Genomic DNA, 24,643 nt, shown 5'->3' on the forward strand with positions numbered 1-24,643 from the left:
AAGCTGGGATCAATTTCCACAGTTCCTGAGCCCACAGAAGGCTCCTGAACAGTTCTGTAACAGGACTCTCCTGCCCCAGCTTGCTCTGCAGCTGTCCAGGCACACAGTGCTCACTGGAAATCTTGGCAGAGTGCTTTTCTGGGAGCCACAGAAGGGAACTGAAAACAGACTCTGAAATTCTTCTTTTTTTTTTTTTTTAATAATATTTGTTATTCTGGATTCAGGTTCAGTGAGAAGAGCAACAAGCAGAAATCAAGTTTCAAGGAAACAGGCTGAACTGGGGAGAAAATACAACTTAGCTTCCAAAGAAACTATATCAACAACCTTTCTGTTTCATATATTTGGATGGATTTCACTGAGAGCTGGAGCAGAAAGGCATTCTTCAAAAGCCTTAACCCAATTCTCTCCAAATTTGGTCAAAAAGGTTCTTTAATTGAATCACATTCAAAGGGGAAAAAAAAGGAAATAGAAAAAAAACTTCCATAAACTCAATTACCACCGGCACACATTTCAAAGTCAGCTATTGAGGCTGCATGTTTAGTTTTTCATTTTGCAGCACAGTGGTATTTACACTATCAAAGCCAGAATCAACAGGGGTTGTTGATGGTTTTTTCTTCTCTTCCTCCCTCCCCTACAAAAGGGTCTGGTCAAGGCCGTGCTGGTCAAAGTCTGCAATAAGGCTGTGACTCAGTCTGTGAGTCCATCCTCCAAAGGCAAAAAGGGGGGGATGAGGGGCACTGGAGGAACTAGAGCTGCCATTTCAAAATGAACCCCAGACAAGGCTGCAGGGAGCCAGAGCTGCTGCAAGTAGTGACCGTGCAGAGCTCCATGCCAGAGGCACAGGCAGGGCTGTGTCCTGCACAGGGACAGGGCAGGAAGGTTGTGCTTCTCCCAGGGACAGCAATCCATGGCACACACCTAAGGCAGCTCAGCACAGCAGGATCCTGTCACCACAAGATGAGGATTCAGAGTAGGGCTGTGCTGTCTGATCTAGCACATCTTCTTTCTGGCTGACAGAGCTGCCCTTCAGGGTCTCCAAAGATGCAAGTCCCAGGCTCCTTTGATTTGCAAAACTGTAAATGCTTGCTCTAATCTCAGCTTGTTTGAAAAATAAGCACATTTCTATCCCCGGTCTATCCTCTATCTTTCAAAATAATCTTGACAACACATACTGCCTGATAGAGTTGAAAGTGTCATAAATGTTTTTTTACAATCAAGTTATTTTCACAGTCAGGACAAACAACTACTCAGAGCTGACCTCAGAGATCTCTCCCAAGTTTTTTTAAGGATCTCTGTTCGTTTCAGCTGTGAAGAATAGCTCTGCCCTGGCTGCCAGGGCCAACAGCAATTGCTCACAGCTGTAACAACTCCAGTGTGCAAGCAGTGTGAAAGCAAACCACTAATCCCAGGCCAGGTCTGGGGACTGAAAGCAGGGCAGGCATGGAGGGAACCTTGCAGGAGTCTCATTGCTCTGAAGAAAGTACTAATAACTTAACTGGGCCCAGCAGGAGCCAAAGAAAAGAAAGCACTGGTCACAACTCCTGCTGCTGCTGCTTCTCTCCTGTCTCCAAATCACAGGCAAGCCCCTCATGCTCTGCAGACAGCAGCACTCCTGGCTGGAGCATTCCCAAGGAGTCTGCCTGTGCTGGGACTCCAACTCCTGCTCAAAGTTGTGGATGCCACTAGAATGAAAAGAAAAACCATCTCTAACAAATAATCTCTTTTACCTCTTGAGCTTTTCTGCTAATCAGCACTCAAGCACTGGCACTGCTGCTTGTCACAGCCCCAGTCCTTGCTAGCTGGGGCTGCCAGGGAAGCAAGGAGTAACAGGATTATTTCTGAGGCTGATAATGAAAACACATTCACACAGTGAAGCACTTGCAGAGGAACCTATAAAGAGAACAATCGGATGCCCAGCAAGTGCTTCAATTTTCTGCTTTTCAAAGATGAGCTTTAAAAATTGACCCCACTCCAGACTCTGTGGATCTACCAAAACTCAGACAGTTTCTTGAATTAATCAGAACATTAACCACTATTGCCTTTTCCTTGTTTCTGAATCTTAATGCTATTAAAAGATTAGCAGATTTATGTGCAAAGCAGGTTAATTTTTTTAAGTGCAAGCTCACCTTGCTCTTAAAGTGTACTATATAGTGCAGCCCTGACTTTCAGCACCAGCACACACACTGAGGGAACAGCTCATGTGTGAAAGGGCAGAAACTATGAGAACAGCTAAAAAATCCCCTCAGGCAGGAATTTCTCTACAGGACGGGAGGTATATTTTCCTCCATAACACCTTGCATCTACTGCAGTTATAAGATTCTTCCAGAAAATTATTTTACTCCTCCCCAAACCCCTTCCATTTACCTCTGAACCCTAGGAGAGCAAAACCAAACCTCAGAATCAACCTGCCCACCCACATCCCACCAACATAGAGGACTTCACTCTCTGCCTTCAAGTAGCAAATCATTTGTTCCATAACTCAAACTCCATGCTTGCATTGCATACAGTAAATCAGTTTTGATATTTACCTATTTGACCACTGTGATTTCATTATCCCTATGTGCTCTTATCTGCAGTGACAGTCTGCCAGAGCTCTTTTTATTTGTAACTGCTATTATTTTATCTGCAATATGGGAGAACTGAAGAGTTGCTCTAATAGGTTCATATTATGCCAGACACAGTAAGGAACAATAAAAACAGCCTCTGTCTTAAAGATTTCCCAGGTCCAAGTAATTTGCCCAATCCTCCCTTTGTGTTTAATTTTTGCTATTGATGAAACCCACGTATTTTACCCTTTTCAGATACTCAAATTTTTGTGTCTTCCACTATAATTTCCTTTTTCTCTAGAAATGTACCATTTGTGAATTGACCAGACAAGGTCCCTGTGTTCCACTTTCTTCAAAACTGTCAGAAATATATAAAATTAAGGTCTCTAAACCCCTTACCTTACCTCAGTAACTGGTAACAGCAATCAAAGCACATTCTTCATGAAGGATGGAAACCCTTAATCTCATCCCTTTTAAATCCATTAATGGTTTCAAATATTTCCCCAGATATTATCATTACTTCTGTATTGGTAGAGAATGCCAATCATGAATGTATTTGCACTCTTGCATGGTGCTCTCAAGCAGGAAGGAGCAAGATGGGAGAGAGTTTTTGCCAGGAGATGTAGTGGTGGGACAAGGGGGAATGGTTAAACTTGTCCATATCCACAGGGAGTGGATTTAGATTGGATATTAGGAAGAAATTCCTCCCTCTGAGGCCCTGGCACAGGGTGCCCAGAGCAGCTGTGGCTGCCCCTGGATCCCTGGAAGTGCCCAAGGCCAGGTTGGACACTGGGGCTTGGAGCAACCTGGGATAGTGGAAGATGTCCCTGCCATGGCAGGGGATGGAACTGAATTACCTTCAAGGTCCTTTTCATCCCAAACCATTCTGTGATTCTATGATTCATTCCATAATTCTGGAACAGTACAGAACTCTTATCAGACCTTCAGTCCAGCAACAACTAATTTGCTATAAAATGAGAGCCAAGAGACCAGATAGAAGATTTTCTACTTGTTCTGAAAAACATTATTTGGTAAGGTATGTGAAGCCACCAATTAATTTGTAATTGCCAGCAGAGCAAAATAACAGAACTGTCTGTCTCATAATAGAGAAATTCCAGCCTTACCTCCTCAGGATTCTCAGAATTCAGTATGTACAACAATTATGATATACAAAAGAAAAGGCAGTCATCTCCCACACAGCACATGGGGTCACATCTCTTCTATTTCAAGTGGCTCTGTTACAGGGAGTCCTCAAAGATCCTTGATGACTCAGTCTTTAAGAGTGTCTGAAAAATTCCTGCCAATTAAAAGAAACATGTAGAGGTACAGATATCTTGGGGCAGAATGCAGAGGGGACCCAGGCAAAGTGAAGGGCTGTCTTCTCAGTTCTTGTTTATTAGCTATTTGCATTTATATGCTATTATCCACCTGCATTACTAATTAATCCATGAGGAAGGGAGAAGAAAACTCCGCATAGCAGCCAAGGAAGGGTTCAGGTTTTTGAGAGACACTTGTGTGTGAGCAAGCTCTGCAAGTGGTTCAGAGATCCTGAATTAGAAGTCTGTTCAGATGAGCTTTGCCTCTTGAGCACTGAGTCACTGAAGGAGGTGAACTGATGGGATTGGAGCAGCAAGGCAGGCACTTCACATGTCTCAGGTACACGAGGGTGAGATGTAGGGAACGGGACTGACATCATCACCCAAAATGTGAAAGCACAAACGGCGTCAAACACTGGCAGTCGTGGGTGTGGCTGCAGTCCCTTGGGCTCCTTTGGAAGTCTCAGGGATGAAAGACAAACCTCTGCACTTTAAAAGAGCCTCCATCAAAGGTCCAAGCACAGATGATGACTAACTTCCTCCTGTGAAGAGAATCTTAAAAATAAACAAGAAAAAGAGAGAGAGAAAACAGCCAAAGGGCTTGCAGGACTAAGCTGTGTGGATTTATCTGACCTTTATAAAAGCAAAGATCAATAGGCCTGACAGAACTTCACAAAAATGAAGGTGAAATCTTCCTCAGATTTCAAGAACAGTGGAATGGAAAAATAGTGCAAAATTATCCTAGTGCTGTCAGCAAAGCCTGCTACCTGTGGGAAGCCTCATCCCAAGTACAGGGTGCCTTTTGTACTTCTGCCACGTTAAATCTGTGAGTCTTAGTGGCTGGTGATGTGTTTAGCACCACACTAAAATATGCTCCTTGTCACAAGTTTTCTGTTGTTCTGGTTTGGTTTCTGAGGAATCCTGACACAGAAGCCCTGCAGACCTTGCCTGAGAGCATGTTATGATGCAGAAGGCATCACACACATCACTGATAAAACAGCCTCAGACAGATGTCCTCAATTGTTACATTGATCACTCAGAGGATTCCTAAATGCTAAACTCAGGATGGCATCATGAAAAGTCTTTGCCTGTGTTGGAGTGCCAGCTGTGTTTAGTGCAATCCAGAGACAAATAAGGCAGGGAGATGATTTGGTTGGAGTTGTAGGGAGTTCAGCAGCCTTCCAGGAGTTACACAGGTAAATTTTCTAATGAAAATATTACCACCTCATCGACCTCTAACATTTTTTAAAGTGCAGGATGAACACTCTGATACCAAATGCCTCAAGGATGTCTTTTCCCCACAGAGAGCATCAAGGGTGGATCTACTTGGTTCCCTCAAGCCCTGAAGTCAGGCACAGGAGCAAAAAAACATGTTAAAAAAAGCTTTTGCAGGAGCTTGTTGTCTTCCTTCTGCTTTTCTTGGACATGGCCAAGGTCTATACAGGTGTATGCCAGATGGGCATGGCTACACTTCTTCTGTTGACAAGCACAATATTTCCAAGAGTTTTCTTGTTTTTTTTGGACAACCTTCTAGAGGATGCCTAAGATTTCTGCCATGTACTTCATTAAATTCTGGAAAATTTTAAACTTCCCTGTAGAAGCCAGGAGAAGATGAGAATGTTGCAGCTGGGGCTGGATGTTGTTCTGCTGGAGTTTGAGGTTTTTCTCCATTCTGTCAGATAGCTGGGGCCAGAGAAACAGAGCTGTGTGAGGAGATTTAATGCACCCTTTGAAAGTGAAGAGCTGTTCTCTGGAGGCAGTGGCCAGAGCTGGCTTTGGAGCTGTGAGAGGTGATGGAAGCTCAGCCAGGACCAGAAACACAAGGAGCTGCATGAGTAAAAATGGGATGAGCTCCTGTTCTGCTCTTGCTGCAACCTCTGGGCTCTTTCCTGAAAGCTGGGCTGCAGGGAGAGAAAACTGGCAAAAAGAAAGCCAAAAGGTGCATTCACAAGCAGGACAGCCATAATTATTTTTGTGATGTGCTGGGACCACCAGCCGGAGGTCAGCTCTCCATAGTCCTTAAGCCCTTTTGTCCCAGTTCTGCACTGCCTTGCTGGTTTATTTCTGGGCATCTCCAGACACATGAATGAAGTGCAAGGTATTAAATTCAGCATTTCTTATCCTTCTTGGTCCAGGTTTGGTGGCAGATTTGAGGAGTAACATCCAGTCCAGCCTTCACAGCTGGCTCTATTTCCCAGACACCTTGCACTTGTTAGGGAGTTCTTTGTACCTCATATTCTGCAAAAAAACCATACACAAAAATAGATGTAGAGGCAAACAATCTAAATAAAAACTAAAACCCCAGAGCTCTGGAGCAGCATTGAGACTGATTTTCTCTAGAGGAAAGTGCCACAGGAAGGAAGGTGTTGTCTGTGTACCAGACAGACCAGAGCTCATTCCTTGCAGCAGGAAACGAGCCTGTTCTTGCAATGACCTTTCTGTCTCTTCCCATACCTGGCAGAAGCCACCCACATCTTTAATACACAATTTTTTAAGCTGTCATTGTCCCAGATGGAAGATGAGCATCATTTGCCTGTGCTCATCACTCAGCTAAAGAGAGCTGAGGCCTCACTGGCAGAAGTGAGGAACCTTAACCAGCAAACTGAAGTTATTTTAAAAGTTCTCTTCAGAATCCACCAAATTTTTTAGCAAAATTTCATCCTTGTCTCTCAGCAGGGCACTGAGAATGTTCACAGCTGAGCAGCATTGTTCTATACATGAAACAGGTGGTTTATTTAAACCACAGAGAAAAAAAGCTTCTACTTACACATTTAATCTTCAGTTCCCAGGATATCAGAGATGCCTGGAATAGAATTTAGTTCTCATTGTGGATATATTTTAAAAGACATACCAAGAATCTCTGTAAATGTAGATAACTGTGTGTTTGCCAACTTTAAAATTCAGTGTATTAGATATCACTGTTCATATAGAAGTATTCACCAAGTTTCTCCATATTGAGCCTTTTTTCTAGTGTCCCAGAGAATATTTCTTCCACTTTCTGATTAGTACCTCTGGATGCCTTCTAGGTTCCTTGGTCTCTCTTGCATTATTTGGCCATTACTCAATTACTTAAGACTTTAAAAGTAGACACTCTTTCTCAACAGTTTTCCAACCTCTTCTCTTAAACATTTCTTCCAACCTAAGGGGCTGCTGACAGTTGCTGAATCCCTGCATTTTTCTTAGAAATTTATTGTGGCAATTCACAGTTTTTAGATCTCCTTCTGCGCTTTTAAAAGTCCTAAAACTTTCAAATGCATTTATTAAAACGGAATACTGAACAACTCAGTGATTCACTTTAAAGTGCAGATTTCCCAAAAACAAATCTTAAGCTGCCAAATCCAGCCCTGCCTTAGCCAGCCTCTGACGTTTTCATGAGGATGTGACTGCCAAGATATGTAAATTGAGTCATTTTATTCTGTCTTTGTCTTCTAGAGTTCAGATTCTGATTTCTCACCGAATTCATTTGTAGGGCTCTTCTCTGGAAAAAAAGAAGAAAAAAATCAGGATGATCAACTCCCTCTTTTTTTTAGATGGTTCCCTTGTGTTTACTTGTTCCTGACTGAACTGTCACATCAAAGATATTCACCAACCACATGCAATTATTCCAGTATCTCGTTATCAAACCACCTAATGACTCAGGGAATATCTGTGAGTTTCTTCATCATGAAGCCAGTAACAATTTACTGGAGGTGAGAGAATGCATTTCACCTGGATGCTGACAATGGATCAGTTGTTGAAGCAGATAATTAGGAGTAGCCTCAGACCTTTGTGCTATTTTTCTTGGCACATGACACTGCACAACTTTCCTCAGTGGATTATGGTAGAAGCTTCTAAAGAAAACCTGAGAGTGTACAACTGGTTTCCTCTCCCTTCTGCTTGATGGCTGCTCTGATGCCTGTGCAGGGATTCTTACAGGAGAAATTTATGCAATTTATGCTCTTCCAGGCTGAAACTTTGGTCAATTCTTCTTTGGGAGGTTGTGCAACACCACATGAGTCTTTGCCATAGCTCACTTTGGTACATTTTGGTAACATCTATTTAACCACAGACCCCTCCTGGTCCCTGGCTTCTCTTATCACATGTTTTGTCCTCAGATACTTCTGTCCTTCACAGTAGCCTGGTCTTCAGCCACAGCTTTCTCACATGCATGATTTCTATTTCTCTTCTGCTCTTGGACTCTTCCCACTTCCTTTGTCATTGTCCCTGAGAAAAAAACACACAGGCAGCACCACCTGAAGGCTTTGCCACTCCTCCCCTGCATCCAAACCTTGCCTTGCTCACCCCTGGTGAACATTCCAGCTCCCACAGCCTCCACAGGGGGGATTTTTCCAGAGGTAAGCCAGGAATATCAGAAATATCACTGTCCCAAACAGTAGCAGCAGATTCACCTTCAGGGCTGGTTTGTCCTTGTGCTTCCTCCCAGCTCATCTTCCATCCTCACATCCTCCCAGCCATGTCACTGGCACAGCACAGCCCTTCAGAGACCCAGCCAGGGACTTTGCCTCACAGCAGCAGCTTGTAAGAACAGCTCAGAGGGAGTTTGATTTTAATTGATTGATTTATTCAATTCTGATTTTATGCCCACAGGCAGGGCAGGCACCTACAAGGCTTGGACAGCTCTCACACACACAAGGCACCTGAGCTCCAGGTCATCTCCTTGGAATCCACCTCCCTCAAAGAAAACTCAAATACTCCCATTCCTTTTGTAGTTTTTTCCTACTTTCCAAGAGGAGAGCATTATTTCCCCCTCTCTTCCCTTTAAGATCCATGCTCCATCAAGGATTTTCCTTTCTGTTAAGAAAAGAGATTTTTCTAATACTATTTTCACTGAAGTTGACTGGGTAAAATTACCCAGAGTCTCACAAGTCATTTGGAAAGCTAAACAGTGTATTGATAAAATACATACATTACATATGATAAAATACATAAATTACATACATTAATATTGCCTACCTGTAAAACTTTGAGATATCTGCAAATAACATGCTTGCACTGCTTTATTAGGAAAATAAGCAATTTGTCAATATTTTTTATCTTTACAGCATATTAATTATATCCCTTGAAAAAAGGGATAAAGTCTCATGAAAAGTAAGTCTCATGAAAAATTACACATGGTATTTTCCTTGTTATCTTAGACAGAATATCTGAACTTCCCTAAAGTAGCTTGTGCAATACTCAGCTATGACTTAGTGCCTTCTCCAAAAGCTCTTTTAAAAAGCACAGCACATTTTCAGAGCACAGAAGTGACATGGAAAGCTAAGCCCTGTTTTCAGAAATGTCTGGAGCATTCAGAGACAGCAGTTCTTACCCACCTAAATAGCTCAGGCACATTTGCATTGCTCCTGTGCTCAACACCTCTCATGCCAGACAAGAGTTTTATCTGTGTCAGATTGTAATTGCTCATTTCTTTATGAATGTCATTGTAATTATTAAATCCACTCTGCATTTTAACCTCCATGGTGAGTTGAGATATGCAGTTTCTGCTGAGAACTGGTTGCGGTTTGACAATATCTGTCAATTCTGGTGCCCTGGTGGTGCATTTCATGTGCTTGGAAGGAGAGAAGCAGCTGAGAATCACTCAAAGACAACATTTAAGTCTCCTCCACTGGACCTACAAGCAATTAAAGCCCTGTTGTTGATTTGAATAACTTTCTGCTGAGAAATTGGGTAAGGCTGGGTCAGGGAGTGGCAGGACATTGGCAGAGGTGAGAGAAAACTTATTTTCAAGGAATGACTGCTTTGGAGAGCACCAGCCCAGACCACCAGCAGAGCCCACATGACAAGGACAGCTGCCAGGCACAAGGATGCTGAACAAGCCTCTGGGATGAGGTCAGGCAGGGGCAGAGCACTCAGGTCCATTTCTTGTTTTCCAAAGGGCTGTTGGGATCTCTAAAGCTTTCCAGGCTACACTCAAAAAATTCATTTTGCTAATCCTACTGTCTTGCTCCCCAGTCCCATCATTCCTAAGGATTTTTCTGGTCAACTCCCACAGTCAGGGTATTTTTCTGTGGTGAAAGGATGGGAAGGGCATCACACTTACCCCAGAACCTGTTGTTTTCCACACTGCAGTCCACAGTCCAAGAAAAGGAGCAGACATTGGGTCAGCACCCAAGAGTCCTTCTGCCAGTGAAACAAGTTCTGGGGGAAGAGAAGAGCAGAGGGAAATAATGCCCAGGTTCATCTTCAGCAGGTTCATATGGTGTTCAAACAATTTTTGTGAACAGGGCCTGGTTAAAGTAGCTCCCACAGCCCACCCAAGAGAGACCAGAGCTCCTCTTTGCTCTTATGTGGCCCAGGAGACAGAATTCCAGCCTATGAGTTATCCAGGGCTTATCAGGGTTTTTGTGACTTGACCTGGCCTGTCAGGTTTGACACACACTCTTTTCATTGTTTCTAATTTTCTCTGATCTTGGGCTGCCTGGAATTTTGGTTTTATTTTATTTTTATTTTTCTCTTGCTTATTCCACAATCATTCTATTATGGAGCTCACTGGTGAGTGAGGGTTTTCCAGGCACTACAGCACATTCTCAGTGCTACAGTAAATTCTCAGTGCCCTTGACATCCCTGTTGCTGCTACAGCCTAACACCAGAAAGCCAAGTGGCACCAAAGCCATTCTGCTTTGCACCTCTTTACCTTGCTCTTACACCTGGAAGTTCTGAATTACCACTGCTGCTGCCTCACACTTTGATTTAGAATCTTAGGGTGAATATTTACACTCATTCAGAAAAAGTAGAAGTGTGTATTTACCCAGGAGAGCACAGCCTCCTCTCTCGCTGTGACTCTGCCTTTTGTCTATTACTTGTTCTGCATTCACTGCCCACTGCTAACCTATTCCTGATCTGTGCATCATCACCACCCTCTCAGCTGAAAAATAGAAAAGATTTGCTTGAATTCATTTAATTATGAGCTGCACCATTCAGGGAGCTGTACCAAAAATAACTTGATTTATGAGCTGGCAGCTGAAGTAGCCCCTTAGCAGTGCTTAACAAGTGCTGCTGATGCAAGATGTCTCCATTGATTCAGGGCCATCCAGGTTTGAGGAGAGTCAGGGAGCTCCATCTCATGTGCATCAGAGTGGCAGCTCACGTTTGAGGAATAAACCTGAAACAGTTTTATGGGAAAAGCTAGTTAAGAGATAGAGATTTGGCAGTAAATTTTTGCTGTGTCTGAGAAAAAAACCTCACCCCACATCCATGGTTTTATTACCATTTTTGCATTAAATGCCTAGCAAGGGTAATAAAATTTAAGTAAATATCTTCACTCTGTACACTATGTACTCACTTTTCCCTGTTGATATACTGAATTATGGGATAGATGGAATACATTGTCTCTACTTCACTGCTTTAAACACAACTTGGTGAACTGGTTTCCAGGATAGCCCCTGCAGTGGGCTTTAAGATGCAAGAGAGTCAGGAACAACTTTGGCTCATCATTTTCAGAAAGTGCTTGCTCAACATGGTCCTTTGCCACAAAGCAAAACAAAAGCAGCCCATGGAAGATGCTGGGTGCTGACACAAAGAGCAGAGGATGAAATTCCACTTTCACCCTGATGATTCCTCAATCATCAAGCCAGTCAAGGTTACACCTAATAAAGTACATCAGGAAAACTTCAAGCACTCTAATCCCATTTTTAACTCTGCACAGCTCCCCAGTGCACATCACTGTTTTCCAAGGGCAGGAGCAGGGTCCCTGGAGAAGGGGGGTTACTAATATGGGAAAGGAATGAGCAGCTATGGAAATTCTTATTTTCACATCTGCAGAGCCTCAAGTCTGGGGCAGAAACCTTCTGCCAGTGCCATGCCTCTAAGCAGGGGTGGGAAGAATCCAGCAAAAGAAAGCACTTTGTAAGAGTCCACTCAGGAACAAACTGAGATTCCAAAACCTCCAGCACAACCCTGGGGGGCCACAAGCCACTCTAAATGAATTGGATGATTTTGAAAGGTCTTAATAAAAAAAAAAAAAAAAAAAAAAAAAAAAAAAAAAAAAAAAAATCCCAAACTGTAATGACACATTTACAGGCAAGATATACCCTATAAAATCTGAAAGCAGAAAGACAGATAAATTTTGGGATGGGGACAATTGTCCATTTGTAAATGTGGAACTAATAGCAGCCCTATGCCCAATGGGCAATAAAACACATTATGGAGCAAGGCACCAAGAGGCTACAGAGATTTGCTCAATCAGGAGAGTGAAAGAGATGAATGAATAGGTCACTAGGTATGAATAGAAACATCTGAGCACTCTGAGGCTTTCACAATTTGTTAACCAAACAGACATTCTGGAAGAATGGATACTGGAGAAAACAGGGGCAGGGAAATAGAGAGCGAAAATACAGTGACTGAGGAATTGTCCTTAAACACAAAAGACCAGAGGCAGGGTAGTAAAATTAAAGTAAATATTACTTTACTTAAAGTAAAGTAAAACAAGGCATATATACTTACAGAATTGTCTCACATAAATTATAGTGAAGTTGGTTGGGTTTTTTTATGTAAAGAATTAGCTCACATGCTCTCTCCTTATGCAAAAAAAAAAAAAAAAATAGGTGTGCACAGAGGAAAGGGGTGTTGTACAGCTTTAAATCCCATAAAAATTGACATCAAGGCTGTGCTTCTTGTAGCTGGGCCAGCAGCAAACACATCTGAGGGAGCCAAGCCCCGTGACTGGGCCCTGCACGTGTGCTGTGCTGGGGGAGATGTCATGTAGAGCACAGATAATTCCTCTGATGTGGCATTTGCTGGGGCAGCCATGCAGTGCTCTGTGCACAGCAAACCAAGGAACCGTGCAAAACCCACAGCTCATTGCTCTCTTCTTCCCTGAGGTTGAATCAACTTTCTTCTTTTTTTTTTTAATGCAGTATTTAGCTCTTTGAGCCATTCATGTTTCTCCCTCTCTTTTTTTCTTTTCCAGCTTCTCTCCCATTTATGAATTTATACCATATATGAATGGTGGCTGCAATTCATTCATGCACTCTGCATTCATGGGGGTGCAGAAAAGACAGGCACATTTGTGGATACAGAGCTCCATCAGTGAGCTTGACACAGAGGTGGCCTTGGGTCTCTGAAGGGATGCAGAGACAGCCCTTCAGCCCTGGCTCCCTCAGAGACAGCATTTCAGAAAAGCCTCCTGACTGGGGCTGCCATCCTCTAACTCTTTTGTATTTGCTGGGAAATGTCCTGACAAAGGCAGGAATGATGGATCTGTTTCCATGTTCTCAGGAGGCTAATTTATTACTTTATGATACTATATTATATTAAAGAATACTAAACTAAACTATACTAAAGAATACAGAAAGGACACTTACTCAATGCTAAAAAGATAATAATGAAAACTCATGGCTCTTTCCAGAGTCCTGACACAGCTTGGCCCTGATTGGCCAAAGAGTGAAAACAACTCACAGCAGAATCCAATGAAACAATCACCTGTGGGTAAACAATCTCCAAACACATTCCACATGTGAGCACAACACAAGAGAAGCAAATGAGATAAGAATTGTTTTCCTTTTCTCTGAGGCCTCTCAGCTTCTTAGGAGAAAACTCCTGGCTGAAGGAATTTTTCAGAGAATGTGAATGCTACAAAACTCATCAAGGAAAGCACCACAGGCAGAATCCCCAGTTCCAGGCTGCCTGGCTGTGCCATGCCTGGGTTTGGGCAGGAAAATGAAGTTCCCAGAGTGGTACCTTTGTGCTGGCCATGCTGCACTGCCCGTGCTCTCTCCAGTTCTTTCTTTGGGATCCTCTCTGCTAGACACAGGTTTCCAGCTCTCCTGCCAGGAGAAGAGATTTACCATGAGTTGTGCTGGGTTTCCCATAAACATTCTGTAATTCAGTGAGTTTAAGACTGAAATTAAGACTAAAAAAAATCTCCATTGTTGACTGGACAAATTTAAGATTTTATCACAGCATAGTACTGCCTTTCAATTGGTTTTCACATCATAGCAGACTCTTGCTTATGGTTTTAAGTGCATAGTCACAAAACACAGAGTGAGGCAGGTTAACACCACTCCTGGATTTAGGAAGTTTTCCTGACTTGAATGTCAGTTTGTTTCTTATTTAAATATATACATACAGAGGCCTCTGGAGCTTTTAAAGGATATTATCTATGACCACACATACAGAGATGTTTGAAATCAATGTTTTTAAATGTTTGCTTACCAGGTGGTCTTCTTTTCCCTCTCTCAAGAAACAAGGCACATGTACATACAAAATTGTCTCACATAAATTATAGTAAAGTTGGTTGTTTAGGTTTTTTGTATGTAAGGAATTAGCTCACATGCTTACTCCTTATGCAAAAAAAAAAAAAAATAGGTGTTCACAAGTCAAAGATCTCCAAGATAAGTATCCTATAGGAAAACCTTGCAGCTGGGAAGCAGCAGGAAACAGAACAGACCAAACATCTGTTTGGTTTATTCTTTTTTATTATTATTATTTTCCAGTGTAGCAGCTATGAATTTGTCTGATTACTTTGACTCTCAAAACAAGAGCTCTGCAACTGTACAGTAAGTCACTGAATTCTAACTTGTCATCAGGGAAGGGCTGGATGGAAAGTGCTCATAAAACCAGAGATCTACTGTGGGGTGGGGCTGCAGGAAGGTATCCCTGCCCCTGGAAGGGGGCTGGAAATGTGTGAGCTCTAGGGTCCCTTCCAACCCAAACCATTCCATGATTCCAAACCCTGCACATGAAACCTGACACTGCAGGGCTGCAGGATGTTCCACCAGGATACCTCAGGGCCATTTCCCCCAGAGATAATTCAGTGAGAAATCACTGATCAGGGGCATTGCTGTAAAAACAAGGCTGAGGGATCCCAGAGAGCAGCTCTGAGCAGAGCTGGGCATGAAAAATCACACAAGGGGCACACAACCTCCCAGTCTGAATGCTGGCAGAGCAGGGAGGGTTTCATACCCAGCAGAACCTGCTGGAATTCCACCTGCAGGGAAGTAACTCCACAGATTTCAGCTCCTTTCAGACCTTGTGTGACCCAAGCACATTTGGAGGTGCTGGCCCTGCACTGCAGCAGTTCCAAGCCCTGATGGTGGCTGTTCCAGGACACAGATTCTGTGAAATCCCATTGGAAATCAAGTGGGTCAAAGCAGGGAGAAGTCAGATCTCTCTGTTCTCTTCTGCAAGGGCACAGCCATTATTTACAGAGGGCAGATGAAATTTAGTTTGAAAACATGAATAATTTGTGTGCCAATAGGACTTCAGAGTTTTGCAGCAGCACTGATGAAATAAAAGCAATTTGGCTTTGCACAGGACAGACCCTCAAGCATAGATAGGCCTCTGCAGAAACAAAAACTTCCTGACTCAAGAACTTGATTTGGTTTGCTCTCTTTCCTAACTACTGACTGGATGCCTTGACAACGCAACAAACCTTTATTTCATTTTGAAGGTTCAGCATGTCATATAACAATAACCAGATCACTCCCCCTAATACACAGAAAAACAAAATTGCTCAGAAGAAAAATCCCATTTCTGTTGTTTGGCACCAATTATTCACCATGTGAATTACTCTGGAAAGCCTTTAAGCTCAAAACCCCTAATATTCATCAGTATCTGTGAAATTATTCCACAGGTATCAATTAGAGATACAAGCTGAACCAGTGATTTCCTCCCCCAGTGAAGCCCAGAAACTTTTTGTCCTGACATTCATGAGAAGTAAACTACACCTAAAATGGAATGAAAGGCAGGAAAACAAAGCATACAAAATGAAATTAGGGCGTTGAGATCAGTGGGGACAGAAGAGGAAAAGCCTGCAGAATTAACTTGGATTGAAAACCCCAACATTCTCATTAGGTGGAGAGTAACAGCTACTAAAACTGTTTTAAGCATGGAACCCAGCAGAAAGATACAACTTCTGACAAACAGAATTTTGTATCAGAAGTTATGTATTATCCATGTTATGGCTCAGGGAAAAAAAAATCTCCTTTCTGATATCTTTAAAAGAAAATTTTTTAAAAACCCAATACCTAAGGTTCCACTTCAATAGATTTTTGCCACCAGATCTAGATTCTTTAGGGAATTCTCTAGAAGCAATTGAGATGTAGGGAAATGCCTGAACATAAAAGTTCCATCCGGAATGGAGTTTATTAAAGGAGTTTAATTCAAAGTTTATTAAAGGAGTGGGATCCTAAGTTGCCCACACACTGTTGTACCCATTAATATTCTGTTTGCAACACATAGTATCAAATGATTCACAGATGTTTTAATAATTGGCTTACAAGCCTATGTAACAAACTGTGTTTCTATAAACTTGCAGGTTATGCTAATTCACCACTTTTAACTGTTTTTTAAATGAAAGCTTAACAGCATCTCTGATCTTTAATTTTTACATACAAATAATAAAATTACTAAAAGGATTATAGTTTTAGAAACCATGATTTCAAATGAAATCCAAGACCGAACTCCAGGGTTTGGGTTTCTATTTCCCAAATGCTAAGAACTAATTTTTTCCCCATATTGTCTGAAACAAGCAGCTTTTTCCTGCCTTCAAACAAGGCAGGCTGAGGGCTCAGAGGGGAAGAGATGGATTAAATGTTGACTGAAACACTTAAGGTCCTTCAGGAAGAAACACAAATGCCAGGTGCTGACCTAAGGTTCCAAAAGCCTGTAACCAGCAAACAATAAAACTGAAATATTTCAAAGTCTCCTACCCTTTGACAGATGTTGCAATCATGTTGTTTCATTTTTCTGGTTTCAACACTCACATTCTTGTCCTTTGGACATTCCTCATATTCAGCTCATGCTTCTATCTGTTGTTTGCAGCCAGTTTCTAAGGCAACCACGGGGCTGGGCAAATAGTTTCACTTTGTGCAAGATAATAGGTAATTCAAAACATCTATTCTTTCAAAGCAAACTGAAGTCATCTACACATCAAACACTGCAGCTAATTAAGAATCCAAGAAAAACCAATCAACGTGGCCAGTTAGACAATAACAACTCAATCCCAAAGTGCTGCAGCTCCCATCAATTTCCAGGGTCAGGACTGAAATTCAGGGGTGTGTAAAGCACAGCCTGCTGCCAAACATCCACCCACTGCAAGACAGGGTGAGGAAAAGACTGATTAACTGGGGGGTTTATTGCCAGAGGATACACAGATCAAAAGGTGAAATTCATTTCAGCCCAAAGAGCCCTTCTGGCACCTACAAACACAGCAGGTGCTTCTCATCCAGGCTCCAGGAGGGTCTGAGCCAGAGGAGAGACCACTCAAATAAAGCACATGATAATGAACAACTATCATCCCCACTGGTCTGAAGTGGGGTCCTGTTTTCCCCTCAATACAAGTCAAAAATCAAGGGCTTTATCCTGCTAAGGCAGGGGCACTGTCAAGTTCCTTAAAACACAGACAAGAGACATGTCAGGCTCTGAGCTTGGCACAATGAGGTTAATTCCCCAACCTGAAAAAAGGGATCTGTCTGCTGTCCTTTTGGATGCAGGGAAACAGAGGAAATGACACTGATCCAACTCAACGGCCTGCACTCCTGTTTGCCAGGAGAAGAGCAGCTCTACTTCAAAATTTCCTGTTATTCTACAATTGCCAAAAGATCAGAAAGCAGAATTGGACTGAGGCTCTCAGGGCCTTAACAAATGAACCCTCCAAGGGCTCACGTGCTTGGGGCCCTGCAGAGAGACCTGAAACAAGAGCACAGAGCTGGGCCAAGCTCAGAGGGAAGGCTGGATGCAGGATTGTGCTGCCAGGGCTGTGGCCAGCACCCATCTCCTTGGGCAGCACCCTGAGGACTGCCAAGGGTGCTGATGGCACCCTCAGCCCAGAGCATCTAGCTGACATTCCAGGGCTGGGTCCAATCCACAGAGTTTAGATTTTTAGTCCTGACAAAGCTTTACTTACCACCTCCACTGCTTTATGGTTGTCCCCTGTGTAGCCGTAAGGTCTCCAGCCAGTATTGCTGCCCCGGGCTCCTGTGCACAAGAGTAGGTGAAGACATGGGAGAGTTTATTTAAAAAAAAATTAAAAGTTCAAATTGATTGACATGTTTTGCTTGGACAAAGGGGGTGTTTGCTCAGCCTCACACCCTGCAGGCCCAGGTACACCCACAGTTCTGCAGGCAGTTTTTCCCTGTGATCCTCACTCGCAGAGGTGCCTGGAGCACAACCCCATAGAACAAATCCACTCTGGAACAGAACTGCCTAAACCAGTGCCCCTTCAAAGCTTTGCACGTGCTCTTGGACAGCTCAGGACTTGCTCCTGCAAACACCTCACCCCTCACTGGAACTGGCTTACATCCCAGACCAAGCAGCATCAGACCCGTGACATTTTCTTCCATCTCAGCATTTCCCTGCCTTGTGTGTACTCAGGTGTTACCAATTTCTAACTCAGCTGGTGACTACGCTTAAAGCTAATACAGTGATCCCAGAACCATCTGAGAAAGAGGATAACAGCAGCTTTGCAGGCCAGTTACAACAATGTAAGTAAATCCTGTGGACCCCATAAAAGATGCTATTTTCTCTGAACTCCAGTAGTCTGAAATCAAAATACACGGTGCCCCAAGTGTTTGCAGAGTACGGAAAGGTCACTCAGCTTAGCAGCAGTAACACTGAGAGCCCAGCCAGCACATATCTCACCACCAATGTTTGTCCCTCACATTGGGGAAGCCTAGAATCTGTGGAGAACTCTTGTCCATCACGTGGCAAACTCATGTCCCCCTCTGCCTCCTCCTCCCACCAAAGAGGCACCAAGGATGCAGCCTGTCTCTTCTTTTATTAAACTTCACTGCGCTTGGAAGTGCAAGAGCAGAGGCAGGGTTTTGGCAGAAAATTTTCAAATCATCACCATTTACTAGAAGGTAACAGAAAGGGCACAGATCCCTCAGAGTCAGGGGAACCTTGCACAGTGAAATGCAGATGGAAGATGCAGTCGTGGATGGATTTTCTGATCCAGCAGCATAGATTGCTTCATCCCACAGAGATGCTCAATACATCATTCTACACATCTGTTATCAGCCCTTCGCAGAGGGACACCAAGAACACCACCCAATTCTGATGGAGAGAGTTTCACAAACCACCTTGAACACTGAGTTCCCAAAATATTTGGGCAGTGTCCAGTGTCCATGGTTCAGAGCCTGCACACCAGAACTGGCTGAGGAACTGTACTTCAGCTGTGGTACACAGAAGACCACAGAAGTGCTCAAGAGCTTGCACAAGGTTTCCAGTTGGTGCCCCATAAAGTTCTGGAGCACATTACGGCCATTAAAGCCAACCCCACTCTGGACATCAGCAGCATTGAGGTGTCACATTCAGTGCCACAAGGAGCAACACCAGGTTGTGCTCACACCATTACATTAATGGGACAGTTTGGAAGAGAATAACCAGACCAAGTCCAAGCTCTACTACTATTCACAAATCCTAAAGTCTGAAAAGCAGATGGATTAATAAGAAAAGACCAGAGTGTTGCAGTCACAGCTGATAGCACTAATTTACATAATGGTTGTAAAATGGGAATAAACCATCATTAGCTGATTTTCTTCTTCCCATTGTGCAGTTCCCTCACACCACAGAACAAACATCAGCTTATTGCAGGTTCCTGAGGACATTTCCAAGCCATGGGCTAAGCAGGGTGGTTCCTTTTGCTCAGGTCTGGACAAATTCCTACAGACTCCTGGAGAGTCAAGGACTGAGTGTGAATTATTTCCTCCCCACTCACTGGTTTCCTTTCTGAAATATATCTGGTGAATGAACAGAGGAGGAGCTGTAAAAGGTAAGAGAATTGTCTTCTCAACTTACACAGCACCTGAATCACAAGCAGGTGAGAACACAAATTCATCTTATTTAGTTTCACACTGTAATATGCTGCCAACCACCTGCTCCTGTAGCTGCAGAGAGACACTTTGTTATAATAATTTTCCTCTCTGATCAGTTGTAGCTGTGTCATTGTAAAATATATGCATTTCCTGGAAGCTCAGAGTTAAAAAACATTCCTGAGGATATGTGACATGAAACCACCCCTGTACCTATATCTTCAGTCAGATATATACACGTACGAATTTAAGTATACATGTTCAGTATGTATATAAGCTCCTCCTGTGGAATCTCCCAGTGAAATGAAGCAAAAGAGCCAGTTTTGAGGAAAACAACACTAAAAAAGCAGAGAGGAAGGAACCAGACTCCTCCAGAGCATGGAAAAACGGAATAGTCAGGTACAAATACGACATCATCTTGCCATGGGAAGGAGAACAGGTCCTGTTTCCAAACCAGCTCTGTCCTGGGCTTCTGATCCATCCCACACTGCCCACATTGCCTTTGGAAAGGGGCAGCATGCTGGGAGCAGGCTGGAGAGACAGAAAGGATGAGAGCCACTCCTCCACGGGGAAGGGAGAGGTAAAACACTTTATTACTTTTTATATAAACACTTTATATCCTCCTGGGGGCAACACCTGGCAGCACAGAGGCAGGGCTGTGAGCCGTGCCTCAAGTCATTCCACAAGGGAAGCACCTCATCCATCTCACCACTCAGGTTCCCAGAGGAAGATTTCCTCTGTTCCTGGGAGAGTGTTCCTCCGTCTTCAGCTGTCTTTATTCCTTCACAACCCTTCCCCTGCAACCCTAGATGTTATCAGGGGACAATTTTTGGTGACAAAACTCAGGTGCCGTGAAATTCCAGGCATTGCAGCATGACCCACGTGGGTTTCAGCCATTGTCACAGCAGGAGCAAAATCAAAATCTCCTACAGGATCTGCACTACCTTTATGCAAATATACAAATGCAGATTAGAGAATGGCAATATTTAGGGAGGTGGTTGCTCCCCAGATGGCTTCTGTAGCCAGAGTTGGAGTCATTATTCATTTTAGCTTTTTTACAAATATTTACCTTTTCTCTAGACACTGTAGCAGCACAAACAGGAACACATGAGCCTGGTTTTGGAGCAGGGAATGAATGTACAAACTTCTCTCTGCCCTGGGAGATGGTGCATAATGAATGTAGGGCTTTGTTTGGTATCTCACTCTCTGTACCCGTTTCCCTGGAGTACTTGGAATTAAAAAACAAACAAACAAAACAAAACCAAAGTGAAAACAAACAAAAACCCCCAAACCCCAAAAACAAACAAGAAACAAAACAAAACCAAAAAATACCCCAACAAAACCCACCAAAAAAATTCATAAGAAGTTTAAGGAAGAAACAAAGAGCAGCAGAAGAGAAACTCAGACTCTCCAGCTTGTTGTCAAGAGTGCTGGGGTGAAAAATAAAGGTCACAAATCCTGAGCAGAAGCACAGGGAGACAAATGCATTCCAAAGGAGGTCAATATTCAGAAGACCACAACACAACACTACTGCAGTTAGGGCTTCGGCACACCTACACCAATTTCTACTTGAATGAGTGTTTTTCTTGAAAAGCCTCTTTCGTGCATCTGAAGAATGGAATAATTGGCATGTCCTGTTAGAATGAAACAGAGGTATCATTGTCATGGAGCTGCTTTTAAAAAAATAATTCCTAGACTGAAAGAAAAACAACTGGAGTCACAGTTGGATCAAGAGCAACCAAAGCTCTTGGGCTTGCATCCACTATAGCTGGGGGTGAATTGAAATAAACTTCCCCTTCCACAGAGCTCTGGCAATCTCCTGGGAACTACACTCACCCCCAAAGCTATAAATAAATAAATAAATAAACAAACAAATAAATAAAAGCAGCAAGCCCAGACCTCCCACACCATCGTATTTGACATAACAGTCCCCACTTGGGTGGCCCAATTTGTAAATCAGCCTTATTTTTATGACAGTAGAAAGCATTAAATCATGCTCATGAAAACTGCATATAGCTCCCAAAGAGACAGGAAAAAGAAACAGAACATGAGCAAGGGTGAAAAGCAAGTGCAGTACTCAAGAAGGAAGGAGCTGAATGAAAGAAGACATTTAAATTTAAATTTGCTCTGGGCAAAGGGGCATACCCCAGTGCATTTTGATTCTTTTTGGCACTTTCCCCTTCTACTTTTTGAAACATCCAAGCCTACAATAATATTGGCCAGGACATTCTCCTGCTCCCCACTAGAGAATCTCAATTACTGCAGATATGTAAGTGTCAAACACCTGGCATACTCTGGAAAAGAAAGACATTTCCTGCTGACAGAGTCCCAGAAAAATGGCTGTGGCTGAGGAGAGGTGCCAAAGGCTGCAGTGATGCTGATCCTGCTCCTCAGGCTGCAGGCAGGGCTCATCATGATGATTTCATTATCACCATTGCTGGAACAAGGGCTTGCAGCCCTCCCTGGAACAACCCATACCTGCAACAGGACAGCCCAAAATCAGAGCATCCCTAAGATATGTAAGAACAAACATTGACACCCAGAGAACTCTTTCTGTGGTACCATGCAATTCCTTTTGGAACCTGTACCACACTCTTGGCAAAGCCCAGAACACAGGCAGGTCATAAACACTCATTTCTCTGCTGATGTCCCACGTGTAACTGGTGACACATTTAAAAATTAATAAATTTTTAGTAATAAAAATGGTAAATCCTTCTTTGGAGCCTACTTACAGAGCTCCCTGGAGCACATTTCTCACTGCAGGGCTAGAGGCTCACCTCCCACTACCACAGCTAGAAACTGCAACATCACAGAAGAAAACCTAATCCCAGAGCATTGCAGAAGATGGATTAAGTCACTCCGATAAAACAGGAACAACAGATTTAATGTTCAGACCTTGACTTGCAAATTCAGCTGGATTTATAAGAGCAGCCCTTGGGGTTCCTTGGAGCTTATCTCTAACATTAACTCATGTGAGACTAAATGCCATGAGCCTGCCAATTACACCTTTCCTGCTGTAGCCCTGCTCTGGAATAAACCCTGTCTACTTGTCATTACAATTGCTTTCAGCTGCTTCAACTTATCACCTACCAGAGAAAGAATTCTGGAGGATCTCATTTCCATCTCCTCCAGCCACACAATCCTGTGAAGGTCCTGCTGTCCCACAGGTGGCTGGCCTGTCCTAAAGCCTCATTGCAGATTAGGTCTCAGGTGCCTATGAGAAAAGCCTCTCCTCCACACAAATTCCCAAAAAACCCCACCTGGTTACAATCATATCAGCTGCAGCTAATAAAATTACATCATTCAAAACCTTACATAAAACATCACTAATGGAGTTGCACAGAAAAAAAAAAAAAATATAGAAATCAATTTCTGGAACTCCACCAGAAAAAGAAGTACTTTCTCTCCAAGACGTCACATCATGCCATCTCCTTAATTTAAAAGCATTAATCTTGTTCCTTTTTACAGAACAATGGCTTTACACTTTGGAAAATAGAGAAATCAGGAAAACCATGGACTCTGACCAGCAAGGATTGCAGCTAGGCTGGGGCTGAGCAGTCTGACACACAACTGCACCTGGTGGCTCTCTGAAAGCAACTCAGCAGACACAGGAGAGAGGAAAACTCCAGTAAATGAGTTTTTCACTGCAAGAGGCTTCACAACAAGTTAGGCAGCTGTGGACTTCCAATGCTGAAAAAGCTGTGGAAGTTAATTTGTTAAAAAGCTGTGTTAGCTTTAATTTGATCATATTTAGGAACAGACCTGTTCCAACAGCACCCAGTAGTATGTAAGATGTCTACACTAAACAACAGTCTTAAAAAAACCCAAACAAAAACCCAAACAAAAACAAACAAGCAAACAAACAAACACCCAAAACAAAAACAAAAAAAATATGACCCAATACAAAATTTGGTTTTCCTTTGTAGCAGAGCTGACTCTCCTGTAGTGTGTAGTTTTCAATCCTTTTTTTAAATTTCTCATTGATTTTCTGAATTTGTCCATACATCAAAGTGCTGAAAAGACACTGATAAGCACAGCATATGTATTCTGTATAGATAATGGCTATATGTTTAATATTGTACATAAATAAATACAGAATATCCTGTTCTCTATTCTATCAACCATATTCTATTACACAGTGAAGATAAAGAGACTCATACCTTTAGCTGTTAGCAGTTTTAAGTATTTATGGCTGTTTTGGAAATCCCAGCAGTATAGAGCACACCCGATATTCAATTAAATAACACATAATGTCACCTCACTGAGGGAAAGATGAAACCCACCTACCTGAGAACACTCCTCAGTTTAGCTCTTGATTTCAAAAATGTTGATGTGACATCCAGCTACCTCCAGTCTCACACTTTTCAGGCACTATTCTGCACCAGCTCCTCATATTTTGCCTACAGTAAAAGGAGCAGTTGGAGCTTGATGCTTGCCACAAGGTGAGGCAACAGAATTTGAGCTGGATGCCTGAATTCTCCGTAGCAGGATTAAAGTGCCTGCACCTTCCAAACTTGTCGGGTACCTGCTGATTCCCTGACTTCTGGGTCAGGCTGGGCCCTCCCAAGGGGCTCCCCTGTCTGGAGAGACCCTCCTGGAGTGGTTTTGTGTCAGAAAAAAGAGACCCACTGTATTTTTTCGGTCTTCAGGTTCTTGTTCCTTATTATCTTATCTAAAATTTTGCACGCTGTCCACACCAGGCTCAGCACACTGGAAAAGGACCACAAAAATGGCCAACAATCTCTTGTTACAAGGTCTTTTAAAGCTAAAGTATCCAATTAAGAGCTGACACCTAGATTATTTCTCCTTTTAACCCAAAAACTGATCCCAAAGAGCTGCAATGAGGACTTTTCTGCCCAATTACAAAATGCCACCCAAACCCATGAAGAAGAAGGAAGAAGAAGCATGAAGAAGAAACCCAGGACAACAGCCTGTGCCCTCCATCTTGCTTCCATCCACAACAAACTAAAAATCCCAAAACCTGAATTTCTCACCAAGTGATGCACCTACCCTACTCTCTATAATCTAT

At 42.9% G+C, this 24,643-nt stretch overlaps 1 protein-coding gene across 4 annotated transcripts; it reads right to left on the reverse strand.

The window, feature by feature from the left end:
* Positions 1 to 3,549: 3,549 nt before the first annotated feature.
* On the reverse strand, positions 3,550 to 17,802 carry LOC143694032 (uncharacterized). Of its 4 annotated transcripts, none has more exons than XR_013182208.1 (5): positions 17,709 to 17,802; positions 13,541 to 13,626; positions 9,903 to 10,000; positions 6,630 to 7,340; positions 3,550 to 6,100 (listed from the first exon to the last, which is right to left on the reverse strand). XR_013182208.1 is itself a non-coding variant. In XM_077177989.1 (4 exons), the coding sequence occupies exons 1-4, from the start codon at positions 16,533 to 16,535 to the stop codon at positions 6,050 to 6,052; spliced, it is 258 nt and encodes an 85-aa protein (XP_077034104.1). In that variant the 5' UTR covers positions 16,536 to 16,621; the 3' UTR covers positions 3,550 to 6,049. The 4 variants fall into 4 exon arrangements, 1 of the variants encoding a protein (XP_077034104.1); XR_013182206.1 differs by lacking the exon at positions 17,709 to 17,802 and adding an exon at positions 16,513 to 16,621; XM_077177989.1 differs by lacking the exons at positions 6,630 to 7,340; positions 17,709 to 17,802 and adding an exon at positions 16,513 to 16,621.
* Between the last annotated feature and the right edge of the window lie 6,841 nt (positions 17,803 to 24,643).

Source organism: Agelaius phoeniceus, chromosome 5 (assembly GCF_051311805.1).
Source record: "Agelaius phoeniceus isolate bAgePho1 chromosome 5, bAgePho1.hap1, whole genome shotgun sequence".
Lineage (NCBI taxonomy): Eukaryota > Metazoa > Chordata > Aves > Passeriformes > Icteridae > Agelaius > Agelaius phoeniceus.